Source organism: Centruroides vittatus, unplaced genomic scaffold (assembly GCF_030686945.1).
Source record: "Centruroides vittatus isolate TY-2023 unplaced genomic scaffold, ASM3068694v2 contig_753, whole genome shotgun sequence".
NCBI classification, from domain to species: Eukaryota; Metazoa; Arthropoda; class Arachnida; order Scorpiones; family Buthidae; genus Centruroides; species Centruroides vittatus.
The window spans coordinates 738934-754409 of NW_027122489.1; the positions used below are offsets into that span (position 1 = coordinate 738934).

Sequence of the window (15476 nt, forward strand, 5' to 3'; positions counted from 1 at the left end):
AATTTAATCCTCGATTTACAAAATTAAATTCATTTTCTTAATTTATAATTTATTAGATTTTTATAATCTCGAATTATATATCAAACGTCAATAATGTAATTTACTAGGGTGTGAATAATATACAGCTTCTGTATTAAAAGAAACGTCAAACCTTTTTATTCTAAATATTTTTCTTTCCTTTACTGTAGATTTTACATGCAATATCACGATTAATTTTCGACAAAATCATATAAAGAAAAAGAAAAACACTTTAACTTTGTATTGTAGTTGTGATTTAATTACTTTTAAGTTGAGAATAGAAACCGTTTAATAAAAAGTTACATTAATTTAAGTAAATCAAAATATACTGTAAAATATGTGTAAAATGAAACGAATGCTAATTATCCGGTAAGAAACAAGTGGGTCATATATACTTCTCTTGTCCCTTCCTTGACATGAATTTGAATTAGACTTGGAATTAAAGGATACTCCCTTGACTTGGATTAATCAATTTATTGCAGACTTACATTAAAACCCAGGAAGGGAGGAAAAGTTTGTTTTGCATTTATTGAATGAATGCTTAGTAATTGTTCTTTATTCTTTATTAAATAACAATAATAATTTTTTGAAGTAAAAAGATGAAAAATCCGTATTTGGAGGAATCTTTGTTAAATATACATCTTGCTAAATATAAATAAATGTTTAAAAATGTAGAATATAGTTTTGTTTCATTTACATCCGAAAAATTGTTTTCCTAAGCCCACGATACTCAACCTGAGGCTCGCTGACCTTTTGTGAGTGGCTCGGACGTGAACCGTAAATAATGCAGCAAAAAATAAATTCGGTGACTTCGCCCACACTGCTAAGTCCCTTTTATCCTTTCTGTAAAAAAATGTGTTCAAATTTTACGTTGTTCGCATCAACGTATCTGCGTGAAACGTCATACTCAAAAATGAAATATGCAAAGAACATATATATAGAAATCGGCTTACTGATTCACACCTGGATGCCGTTTTACGAGTAGCATGCAGCAGTTACAAGCCTAATTTAAACAGTCACACTAAATTTCTAGGGTGAGTGAGAAATTATAAAAGTTTTTATTATAATCGTTATGTTGCGGCCCGCGTGTAATAGCTATCATGTGTATGTGGCCCGAGAAAAAAAAAAAGGTTGAGTAACACTGGCCTAAACTCTTAATTTCTATTGTAGAAAAATTATCCATTTGATATTTATATTTTTCTGATATATTTATAATGTTAATTTATATTTTCATAATTTTTTTATTATAAGAAAATACACAAATACTGAATTTAGTATATACTTAATTTTTTTCTCAAATTTTCCTGGCTTATCAAAATTAAACTTCGTCACTTTAAATTAATTCTATAAATACTTTGGCATTTTTCATACGTTTTTTTATTTTTAAATATTAATAAAACTATCACGTTGAATGCTAAGACCGTTATCCATTAACTATTTTAAGTACAATGCCTAGAGCTTAAAAAAAAGAATAAGAATTATGAAAATTATAATTCAAATACAAAAGGCTATAACTCAAAAATTTATTTCAGTGAAGCTAATTTTAGCTTATTATACATTGGCTTATTGAATAAGCCAATGCATAATAAGCTAATATTTTTAAGATAAATTCTTTACTTAGCATTTCTTTGAATTACTACAATTATTAATGTCATCGCATTATTAATTAACAATATGCTTCATAAGTTTTCTCAAATTTTTATGTACATATATATTTTTAATAAATTTATTTTAATGTACACATTATAAAATATATGGCCTTAATCAATATATTATAAGGAGTTAACCAAGAAGATAAACCTATATATATTCTAACTTTCTGTTTATTTAAAGTTTTAGTTATTATATAAATATATATATATATATATATATAGTGTATATATAGTGTATATACAATATTTTTACGAGTCTTTCTATATACATATATATGTAAGAAGACTCCTAAAAATATTGATGGGTTTGGCATGGCAAGTTTATTAGTAATTTAAAAAATTATATGTAATATAAGAGAAATATGAAAATTAAAAATCATTAATAAAAATAAATTTGAGTTTAAGAAAAGCTTAAGATGATCCTGCACGAAACTTTTATCGATAAAAATTCTAGGCAAAATAAAATTATAAAATAAAAGTACGTTTATAAGTAGATATGTATTACTGTACTGTACAGCTCTATAATAACGAATATGTAGCATACAAAATAAAGTAATTAAACAAAAAATATTTTAAAATATTTATATAAAAAAATATATTTTAATAAAAAAAATATTTGCTGAAATCGTCTTATGTACTAAAACAGTAATTTTGTGAATTTAAAAAAGTATTAAACATTCTCAAATCTATTTAAACATGTCTAAGTACACTTCTTGTATATATGATGACATTATTATTATAAAATAATGTAAATCAATTAAAAAACGCTTTAAATAGAAGCTATTTTATCTTGTAGTGATCTTTAAAATGTATTTTTAAAAGTCTTTCTAAGTGGTATAGGTATAATTTAATATGTTATTAAAATAAAATGATAAGAGAATGAGATAAAATTTGAAAAGAAGTCTAACTAGTTCTAGAAGTTCTATAATACACATTACATAGATTAAATATTAGCTTTATTTAACCTAAATATATTAAATTATGACTTCTTTTGTGTTGTTTATCAAAAAATAAATTATAAATTATAATTATATATTGTAAAAATTATTATTATTTTTGTTACATTAACAATATTGTCTATCAAAATACTGAACTTTAAACTATGAAGTTATTTTATTATTAAATTTTTTAAAAAAATATACAATTATCAACACAGTTTAAATACCAGTTTTATTAAATTATCTATCTATTATCTATTTTATTAAATTATCTATCTATAGATTTAAATTAAATATATTTTTTAAAAATAATAAAACTACAATATAATTAATCCTGTAAGATTATTTATTTTAAATCAAGTATTTAATGTGTACACATTTTGTATGTATATTTGTCATAACGCTATTTGAAAAAATAAATAAACAAATAAATAAAACTCCTTAATTCGACAATAAAAGCACCAACTATCATCTAATACAGTTCTATTTAATTTAATTTATTTTATTTTTTTGTGTAAAATTCCATAATCTGAAGATGGCTACTAAAACAGATGAAAACGTTTGTTCTTATAATAAATAAATTTGTCCATTTTAACTTGATTACAGGTGCTTTTATTGTAATCTCATTCAGTTTTGAGGTATCCTTTAACCCTTAATTCGACATTAAGAATAATGGAAACTTTTGTAATGATGTGTTGATTACAAAAATGAATTAACGAAGGTAATAAAAATCAGAGAAACGGAGAAGAAAGAGCCAATAGAACAGTCGCTTTCACTCCAGTCACTTTTTAAATGGGTCAGCACATTCTCTCTTTCTTTATTTCTGTTCCGTTCATTCCAGTTTCGATTCACAGATTTTATAAAGGAATATTCATGTGCCAAAACGGATATTTATTTAAAAATTCCATTTATTTTATAACACAGCAAAAAACTTTATAAAATGGTTTAATGTTTATATCTACAGTGCGTTCAGATATCGGTCATCCGCTCGATCCAGGACATCATAGAACACCGTTATGTTTCTGTGGCCGACGTTAGAGGGCATCGGTGATGTGTTTTTATCGAAGATGGCGATGTCGGAAATTAAACTCCCAAGACGTTTACCCTTACTCGTTATCGAAGGCGTGCTTTTTCCCGGGGCATCTATAAGGATACCCGTTAATTCGTATAAAAAGTAAGTTTATAAGCGATGTTAACGTTGTATGCGTTATGAGAAAAGAAGAAAGGTTTCTTCTGTTACTGTGATCTAAACATGTTCTACGAGGAAGTTTGTGATGATAATAAATCATTTTTATCAAACTACGTAAAAGAAACGTCTTATTGTTGAGTGATTTCGCTGTTAAGAGGATAAACTAGAAAATAACATGGGGCATACACAGTGGCGTTTATGAAAATTTGAATTAGGGAGCCCCATGTACAGTGTTGACTTCAGATATTTCGGGTGAAAGTATTGTCTTATAAAAAATTGATTTATCCTATGGGCTAAAAGGGCAATTGCCTGGGGCCCCCTGTTGGCAGGGACCCAAGGCAATTGCCCTTTTAGCTCATAAAGCACCACTGGGTATACCTAATCATGGGTTTGTTTTTGTATTTTTTTTACAGTGTTTAAACATAGAAAATTGCTACTGAATGATTTATTAGTAAACAGTTTATAAAAATACTACCTTCACTTATAACAGTTTGTATGTTTTATTTATTAAATTAATTATCTAAGTTATAATTTTTTTTTTAAATGAAGTTTATTGACCATTTTCCATTTAAAAATAATGGGTTTGTTTGTAATCTGCATTTAATTAATTGGATGAATCAAACTCTAGTGTTCTACCAGTTTAAAAAATTTTATATTCAATTTAGAACAAAAATGTGTTTTGCCTGATTATTTAAGATCTTTTAAAGGTTAATGTTGCCTATGGTAGCGAACATGGCGGCTTGTCTCTGAAGCAGTGGGGACGCACATTCTAACCTAACCTAACCTATTCTAATAATTTAATTGGCAATAATTATGGTAATTCATTAGAATAGGTTAGGTTAAAACGTGCGTTTTCAGAGACGAGCCACCATGTTTGCTACCATAGGTAACATAAATTGCATTTTATTTTTTAAAAGGGTTAATGTCTTATTTTTCTAAATCACTTATAAATTCACAACTTATATAGATACAGGTAACCCCCATATAACATGGCACTTCTATAGCATGGATTCACTCTAACATGGTTCAAGAATTGAGAACATCCCCTGTATAATACGGTGCTTTTAAAACTCAGGTTCACTCTAACACGGTTCAGAAATTAGGTAAAACCCTCATACAATATGAAATGTAATAAAAACTGTTACCAGTTGATGATGCTCATGCTGAGATTGTCATATAGGATGAATAATCCTCTGGTAAAATATTTACTTAAATAATAAATAAGTATTTTGCCCATGAAAAAAATCTACTATATAAAGCTGAAAAACCGGATTTTATCATGGTATGCCAAAAATGGCCACTAGGGACGCCCCTAGCTATTATTTAAATTAATTTAAATTAACAATATAAATTATTTTATATTTTTACAGTATACTATTCAGTATATTATTACTTTTATTTGTAATCTTGTATGCTCCGATGCCTGCATCGGGCCTTTCAACTTGTGAATAATAAATCCGATTTAAAGAAGGATTTAACAGCATACATTTTTTTTAATTTTTGGAACCTAACCCCCCTTTTCGCACTAGTTCTTTGTTTCGTATAACACGGCAATTTTTTGGAACATAACTCCCATGTTACCTGTAATATAAATAGATAGTTAATATAATAATGTGTTTGTATGAAAAAAGTAGTAACCACTAAAAAGTTTGCCAAGTTTTAAGGTTATAAATATCTAGTCTTGTATTAAAGGATTAAAAAAATGTGGAAATAGACAAGTTAATATATATATATATTTAACTTATATTTCTGTGACCAGTTATTCTATTTTATTAACTATTTAAAAAAATGAATTACACTATAATATATATTTGGAGTTAGAAGTTAGTACAGTAGAAAATAAATTATCTAAAATAATTGGGGCAGGACAATTTTGGATATCTGATCATATTTTATAGGGGAAAGAATAAAAAGATAAATACCTTAAAGTAAAAATATTAATTTTAATTCAAGTACACTACATTAGTATAAAAAAAAATGGTTAAGGCATCGAACTTTGACATGTATAAATGATAAGAAATAAAAGAAATTGTTTAATTATTAAAAACAAACATTAGTCTTTCATTACAGTCTACAATGTACTGATGAAAATTTGAATTCAAAATAAAAGTTACAAAATAGTGTAGTAAAATTAATATTACAAGTACAGTCAAACCTGTTTTTATGCGCTCTTTTTATGTGCGATTTTTATTTGTGCGATTTTTTTAATGTGAATTTTTAATTTGTGCGGTTTTTTTTGTGCGATTTTTTATTTGTGCGGTATAGTTGGCGACTAGTCTCGTGCGATTCGTCATGTCTCACGTTGACTTATTATAGCTAAATAAACTTATTATAGCATAAATGCACTTATTATAGTAATATTATTGCATGAATATGCGAAAAATGAAATAATTTACTTTTTAAGTCAACAAAACACCACCTGGACAAAAATATGTAAAACAGACGATAGACGAGACGATGCAGTCAAGTGCTGACATCTGTTGTCAATAAATTCTATTTCGTATGGTTTTGAGTTATTTTCTATGTGAGACTTTTTTTATGTGGTCCCTGTTGACCGCATAAAAAAAATATTTTTTTAATTGTGTTGCGAAAACTATTTTTTACAGCCATTCGTGAAGTTTCGTGCGATTTTTTTATGCGTTTTTTTTAATGCGGTCCCTATCCACCACATAAAAACAGGTTTGACTGTACAGTAATCATGTAAAAATTATTTATTGCAGAATTTTATATTTGTTTTGCTTTATTTTACACTAGTGTCGATAATGAGATAGCTTAATAATAGAAGATTGTGGACAATCATTATGTAAAAACTTACAAGTACAGGTACATTCTGAAGTCAGTTTCAGTTAATTGATTTTTTAGATAATAGACATTCTACTGTATTATGATTTTATTATTTAAGAGAAATGGATATTTAATGCATTTATGAATTTATTGATTTATAATTAATGAGGAAAATTAATGAAAAAAGCTAATAGCAATAATATTAATTTTATTTATATAAATTTCAATTCCAAGTAAATTCATATATTGATAATTAAAAAAATATATAGTTTCTCTTACTTGGTTCATTCTCTTTACTTTACTTAAAGGAAGTAGAGAGCTATCTGACCTTTATGTCAGACTTTTGCCCTAAAGAAACGGAAAGAAGAAATTAGCAAAGAGAAGAAGTTAGGTGGAAGAGGAAGTAAGGAAGATAGGAAAGTGTGAAGGATAAGAGCAATTGTGGGGCCCCATGGAACCCCACGGGCATTTGCATCGCTTAAGATAATCATTAGAAAAACAGTATAGAGTGATGGAAGCTTTTCCAATAAAATATACAGTAATAATTAGGAAGACTTTCCCGATAACAAAATTGTAGATGATTGCTTTCCATTGTTGGCCATTTGACCTAAAATTACAGAGGTAAACACACATTCTGGTACTTTTGGTTATAGCTGAGAATTGGAACCACTTGTTCCTTACAGAGAAGAGAGTTCTAAGGGTAATACAAACTGAGGCTAAACATTGCTGGGTAAAATAGTAAACAGAATTTTAAATTACAGTAAAATAAAATTATGTACAGAGTGGCAGTACGTTTGTACTGCAATAAAGTTGCAGTTACAACACGGTTGCAGATATGAAAAAATTGGAACAGGAGTCAGCGGAACGTTGCTTATCGTTGACGCGAACTGACAATGGTTACAGAGAATGAACTTAGTTGAAAACACCGAAGAAGGACTATCGTGGGGTCGGGGTCGAAGTCTGGATTTCCCCGAACATTTTCCTGATTTCTTATTGGAAACATAGGCATCTTTTATCCATCGTATTATGGTTCTGGGTTGTACGGTTTCCTCCCACACAATTTACACAGATGGGTTCTTCTTCCTTCTGACATTCCTTAAAAAGGTGTGCCTCACTGCATTGACTACAGATATTGTTTGGTGCCGAACAATCCCTTGCAAAATGTCCAAACCCTAGACATTTGAAACACCTCTTTACTGGGATGTGATCAAATACTGGACATCTCGTCCACTCAATATTAATTTTTTCCTCTTTTCTCAATATCTCTCTCATTACTGGAGACATGTCCATCACCCAGGTTACCACTTTGTTTTTTTGGGGAATACTATATTTAATGTTTATCTGTTCTTTGACGGTTGTCCTGACATATATTCTGAGAAGCAATAATTCTGATCGTAGATTTTGAAGTTTTTCTCTTTTAATTGATTTGGGGACTAAAGCAATCTTTATCATTGGTTCACTTTTTTTCCTAGGTTTTGCTTCTAATTCCTTAATATCCTGAATCGCTTCTGGTTAATGTAATCATATTGTTTGTTGAACATGTATCAATTGCAATTCCTCCACTCTTTAATTTATGTATTCTCTTTACTCCTATTCATTCTCTTTACAAAAATATTTTTGTGGATTTAAGATTTTAATAAATTAATGAAGTAAATGTAAATTTTTAATGATTCAGTAATAAAAATTAAAAACAGGTAAAATACTTTGAAAATTTTATTTTGGTTGCTAATATAATATTTAATCTAAGATTTCTGAAAATATCTTTAAAAAAAATATCAGATATTTAACAGTGGATGAAATTGAAAGAGTATTAACTTTTTTGACTTTGTAATGACAGATGAAAGCAGAATGCCAGTTTCAGTTAGGAATGAAGATGGGATAAAGTCTCTAGAGATAACTCTATTTTATCTTACTTCCTAACTGAAACTGGTATTCCACTTTCATTTGTCCATGCCTGAAAATAGTGTGTAACCAGGTTGAAAACATTAATGATTCTTTAGTTTCACCCATTGTTAAAGGTGCATTGATTAATTTAGCAGAATAACTACAATAGCTAGTTTATAAGAGATAAAACATTCTGACAAATATTAATGTTTCTTAGTCTATATTTAAACTAAATTTATTCATATCTACTGAAGTTCTGTTTAAAATTAAATATATTCTAGAACTTTCTGTAATATTTTTAACTTTTATTCTGTAATTTGCAGATTTTTATTCTAAGCTTTAAGCTGTAATAAACTTGTTTTATAGTTAAAAATATTTAAATTTGTTGTTTATTTAATTGAAGAGTATTAATATTTTTTCAAAATTATTCTTTTTGTGAGCTTTTTCTGGGCATAATTATAGCAATTTGTTTTCTGCTATGTAATATGATTTCCTTGATACTACTACTAGATAACAGTATAGTTTTTACATTTAAAACATATTATATAAGTATAGTAAGTATTTCAATATATTTTGGATAAACTAGATAATGAGAAAACATTAACACATGTAGAAGAAATTTTCAATTATAGATTATGGATTGTATCAAACAGACAGGATGATTATCATAATTAAGACAACCAACATTGAACATATGTTGGAAAGATATTTGGCCAGAATGCATTAAAAGCAAAGATTCTATGCTCTCAAATTAAATTGAATATTCTGACATCACTTTGGTACATGGCATGATGGAGAAGAATTTGATGAATTATTGTTTGCGGATATCAATGAATAGCTGGTCGACAAAATTCTAAGTGAAGATGAAATAATAGTATGTGATGAATGTTTTGAAACTATCATATAAACACAGGATTAAATGAATGAATTAAAAATTTCATTTATTTTTATTAATAAAATACAAAGAAGTGATATTTTAATTATATATAATATATTTTCTTAACATTAGCCTAGTTTATTTACATTTCAAAAATATTAGTTTTTAAAAAATAAACTAATTTCTTAAAACAGTGAATTATTGTTTAAAGTACTAACTGCAGTTTAGTTTTAAATCTGTTACAAAATAATAATAATAAATCTTACCTTATACATCAATTATGATGACTGAATTTACTATGTATATGTTTATGAAAATATACATTAAATACTGTATTTTGTGTATATGCCTTGGGTTATTCGTGTTTAAAAGATAATTTTGAAAGAGATGTGGCTTATGCAGCAGGTGGCTATATACCAATTTTAAATTGCAAATACAAACTTGCATCTATGGAGCAATGACTGCTCCCACAGGTGCAAGGTGTATGGTGGATGGGTTATGCAAAGGTTTTATTTTTGTTCTAGCATTTTTCTGCAGGATAGGTGCTACTTTGAGTTATATGCATCAAAATATTGTAATTAGTCAAGTCAATTAAAAAGAAATGGTATTCAAAAAATTTTTCATTGGCTTAATAAATCATAAATCAAACATTATTAATGAAATTGACATTATCAACAAATTAAATGGTGAGAACATAAGTTTACATTTCAATTTCTTTGAAATACTGAAAACTTTTGATTTTTTTTTTGCTACACAAATACTGTTTTTGATATGTTGTCAAAGTTTACATTTATAAAGTTATATTATTTCTTTAAATTAAAAATTGAACATCTTTATACAAGTTTTATGCTTTATTAACATTATTACAAAATCTGCAATTAGAGTTTTAATTGTAACCACTGTATTATATTTGAAAAAAGTAATAAGATCCAATGATTATTAAAGTTTCATAAAAAGTTTATAGTTGTAAAAAAGTAAAATTTTACGAATATTTATTTTAGACATGTTCAATCATCAGAAATTGAACATTTAGTCAGCCAAGAAGTATTTTAAAATATGAATAGGAAAAAATAATTTTAAATGTTATTTTCCTCATTTTCAGTAGCATGTTTTATTTATTAGTAGCTAATCTTTAAATCAATGTAAAATTACTGAGTAGCAGTAAAATATTATTGGTACTCAGTAATATTTTACTTTAACTTAAATTCAACATATATTATAATGAAATCTATAATATTACAAAAAAATACTGAAAACACTAATATTCTTTGCATCCTTAATGTTATTCTCAGGCCTCTCTATTTTATTCATTTGATTTAATTGATTTTGATCAGTTGATGATAATTTTTAGAATAAATTATATAATGTGAAGTAACGAGACTAAATTTTGTGAAAACTAAATAAATCTTATAATAAGAACATTTTTCAAATTTTACCAAACAACTGATATGATATGAATCACCTGATCAATGATGCAATATACATTATTTTTCAATTTTGTTTTTTTTTTATAACAAATTCAAACTTTTTTCCTGCTTTGCTTATTATATTTTAAATTGAGTGCTTACATATTACTTAAGAATTAAAATAAAATGTAGAGTAAGCATCTAGTAGATTTAATAATCTTAAAACTGTTATTATGTGCCAATTTCTATTTAATCAAATTGGATAATTTAATTTATAATTTTTGAATAAAATCTGTATTTGAAAATCTCTTTATTAAATGGATTATAGATTAATGTTTTAATATAAAGTATTTGTAAGCTATTAAGATTTGTGTGTTAGAGAGAAATATTCTATGAATTTTTTTCATATTTTAAACTCCTTTTTATAAATATATTTTATATATATAAGCTTATCAGCTTAGTTTTAATTTTTATTCTTTATGTCATTGAAGTTTTTTATATATTTATAAAACAAATTTAATTATTATACTGTATTTACTCGCATATAAGATGACCTTGCATATAGGACGAGGTGTGACTTTAAAGATCAAAATAAAGAAAATTAGATTTATTAATACAATTCTAATTTTATTTCATTTAGTCACAAGTAAATTATCAAATGAACATAAATGCACACATTGTCCCGCAAAAATTACTGGCATTTTAAACTTTAAGGAAAAGTCTTGTAAAATTGACAGCATAATTTGTTCATGTAAAGCTGGACAATCGGGAACCCTTTTATGCCAATTCTTAATAGTGAAATCCACTCTCTGTCAATTACACTTATGAGTTTCTCTGAATTCTGATTTCCAAATAATCATCTGTTTTCATGTGGGAATGGATTAAAACTTATATTGCGCTCCTGTGTGATTTTGGAATTTCAATCTGGAATTCAATTCAAAAGCTTTGCTTTTCCTATTGCTATTCATCTTTACTTCTGACAATATACAAGAACAATTGAAATGACCCAGATAATATACTTATGTTTCTAAATACAAGAGGGTGAGCATCTGATAAAAAATGCAAATACATGGTTCAAAAAAATTATTTGCATAAATGCAAAGAATCTTTCGCTCATGCATATAGGACAACCTAGGAATTTGAAGCTGTGATAAATGAATGAAAACCTCATCTTATATGCAAGTAAATTTCTAAATCCCTTCTTAGTGTGCATTCTCATGACATACCTTAACTTTAAGTTTGTACCAAATTTCACCTCTTTAGGTTCAGTGGTTTGCTCCAGGCGATGATGAATCAGTCAGTCAGTCAGGACATGTAATTTTATATATAGCTGGAATAATTGGTAATATATATATATATTACCAATTATTCCAGCTGCCATGTTTTTGTGTCATTTTTACAGTTGTCAAGATTTTATGCATATTTATGAATTTTTTTTTTTTTTTCAGTTGTCAGGTTTTTGTTAAATGTGGGTGGAGGTCCATAGCCAGCCAGCCAAATCTATTTTCGTTGAAATAAATAAATTATTGTTAGTATAATACTGTTTAAAGCACTAGTTATCATTTTAATCATTACTCATTTTAATCCCAGTATAGTAGTTTAAATTGCTGGCATTTCTTCCATTATATACTTGCTGTTTTTAAAGATGGTACTGCAAAAAACAACAAGAAAACAACACTTTATGAGTAACTGTTAATTAATAATTGTAATTAATTAATAAATCTTTATTATTAAGTTAGACTTATTGAAAGAATTAAATGTGTATTTTTTTTTTAATTTGTTTATTGTTATCAATTGGTTATAATCATAAGTATAGGCAAATCCTAAATTGATTATAATAAGCTGATTCTATTGTATATATGTGATTATATTTATGATAATATTTTGAATGTTTAACTATTTTTAAATATTTAACTATTATATATTAAATGTTTGTGTATATATATTTTTGTAGTATGAATATGGTAAAAACTCACCTTCTAAGTAGGAGTACCTTAGCAAGTGCAATTATTGGAGTAGTACCTAGAGAACCAGGATCATCTGGAGAAGTAAGTTATTTAATTAATTAGTTATAAATAACTATGAGCCTTGTTGGCCTTATTGTTATAAGTACAAATTCATCACATACCTTTTAGATTTTTATTTATTATCGCACGATGTCCAAGAATACATTTCAGCTTATTCAAAAGCCCTCTTCTGCTGGGTTACATATATACTTTCAACATCATGGTGTTATAATTAAAACACCTATGAAAAAAAACTAATAAATAAAAACACAATATTCATATAAACCAACAATTACTATAAAACTAACCATGTTCATTATAACCATAACTATTAAAAACATTCATAAAAATTGATGTTAAATCTGTAAACACCAGTTTATGTGAATATTGTATTTTTATTTATTAGATTCTTTTATAGGTGTTTTAATTATAACATTATGATGTTGAAAGTATATATGTAACCCAGCAGAAGAGGGCTATTGAATAAGCTGAAATGCATTCTTGGATATTATGCGTTAATGAATAAAAATCGAAAAGGTGTGTGATGAATATGTACGTATAACAATAAGGCCAATGAGGTTCATAGTTATTTATTACTAATTAATTGATAATACAGATTAGAGGCTTATATCAAATAAGTTATTTAAATGTATGTAATGTAATAAATAGTTTCTATTTTTAAAAATGTTTACAATATTAGATCTATGAATGAAATTCATGAATGAAAAGCATGGAATAGTAAAAAGTAATTAATTACTATTCAATCATACCTATGAGAGTAAAAAGGAATAGTTTTACAACACACCTAAAAAACAATAATAAATAAGATAAAAAATTAAAATAAGAGAATTATTAAAGATCTTTATGTTGAATGAATATTTGAAAAATATTTAATAAATGGATAAAAGATTATAAAGAAAATAATAAATGAAAAATGGATAACTGATTACAGAAACAGACATAAAAAATAGATATGTACCCAATAGTTCATCATCAATGTTTATTTGAAAAAATTTAAAAAATTTTAATATGACAATTATCCTAGAAGGAAAACATAAATTAAAATGAATATAAAAACTAAAAAATCAATACACAAATTATTAACAAAGAAAAATTTAGTTATTCTATTCCTTGTACTGTACATGCCAAGAGACATATTATTACATAGGTGAAACCAGAACTTTGCAAACAAGGTTAAAAGAGCAATAAAGCTAAAATACAAAAATTAGCAATAGAAGAACATTGTAATAACAATAATTGTGATATTGATAAAGAAAATATTAAAATATGAAGATAATATGTTTAAACATAAGATTAAAGATCACATACAAATACTAAATACCAAGAAAAAAATGAATTTAAATGACGGCACAGAGGTCAACACATCTGATAAGAGTATTTAATAATTGGTAATAGAATGGATAAGTGTTTCTCAAGTAAATGGAACAGAAAAAAAGATACTAATTATAACAATTAACCTGTCAATGATATGGGCATTTGTGATGTTAAAAGTTAGTGCTTTAATTATTTATGTTAAAATTTTAATATACTGGGAAACTGAAGAGGAATGTTCCAAAAACATTGGAGTAACATTCAAAATGCATTTTTCTTTAACTGGGTGGTTTTAACACGGATTACATGGATAATTTTAACTAAGAAAACTTGTTTGTTTTTAAATAGAAGATTCCCATTTTGTTGAAAGGTTTTTAATAAATAAACTTAGGTATAATTGAGATTGTAATATCTCATATAACTATGTTTGATTTCAATGATTTATATTTTTCTGTGAAACTCCAGCCATGCTTCTGCACCCTTAGATATCTATTGTTACGAAACTTAAAGATCTATACACCACCAATAGATGTTAGAATTAGTTCATATGATATGCTATTCATCCATTTTTTAGTTTAATAACATTACACATTTACAAAAACATGAACAGATTCTTTTCAAGAGATCTTTGTGAAATGATAATTCATCAGTTAGAACTAAAGGTCTTATGAGAATAGTTACAAGAGGTATGTAGATGACATCCTTATCATCTGGATAACTAAACTTGATATGTTTTTGCATCATATGAACAGTAACGTTTTTAGGCTAATCCTAAAGGGTTACTTGACCAGTTGAGTGAATCTAGAGCCTGTTTCTTAGATCTCAATATTATCTTTCATATAACTGCATACTGATTAGTATATATCACAAACCACTGTTGACACTGGCTAACTCTAATGTCCCTTATTACTATAATATCTTTTCTTTCAAAGCACTCACAAAAAAGGGGCATTATAACACTGTATGAGCTTTGATAATACTTATAAAGAATTGAAACATTTAGAAGCTGTTTTGGTAAAACATGATTATCTGAACAATTTAATCTATCATTTAGAATGCACCTTTAACAATAGACAAAAAAATATCTCCAAAACATCCTGGATAACACTTCCAATTCCAGACACAGGATTGTAGAACACAACCAAGACCTAAATGCTGTATACAAAGAAATAGCTAGTGACAGAAAAGTCAAATTAGCATTCAAGCACACATCTACTATATACAAGTTACTATGCAATGGAAAGGACCCCACCAACAAGTATATGGCTTAAAGTATATATAAGGTTCTGGTAATGGACAATAGATTCAATAAAAACCTAGTGTAAATAGGATCAACTAAAAGGTTTCTCCAAAAAAGACTACAAGAACACCAATATGACATTATAAGTAA

General features: G+C 26.7%; 1 protein-coding gene across 1 annotated transcript in view; it reads left to right on the plus strand.

The window, feature by feature from the left end:
• The first annotated feature begins 3522 nt into the window (after positions 1–3522).
• LOC136981349 (lon protease homolog 2, peroxisomal-like) overlaps positions 3523–15476 on the plus strand; it is a 51304-nt gene continuing 39350 nt past the window's right edge. The window contains exons 1-2 of the mRNA XM_067277667.1: positions 3523–3782; positions 12703–12796. Coding sequence (XP_067133768.1) covers positions 3625–3782; positions 12703–12796 — 252 coding nt within the window. The 5' untranslated portion in view covers positions 3523–3624. The remainder of the gene's footprint in view (positions 3783–12702; positions 12797–15476) is intronic.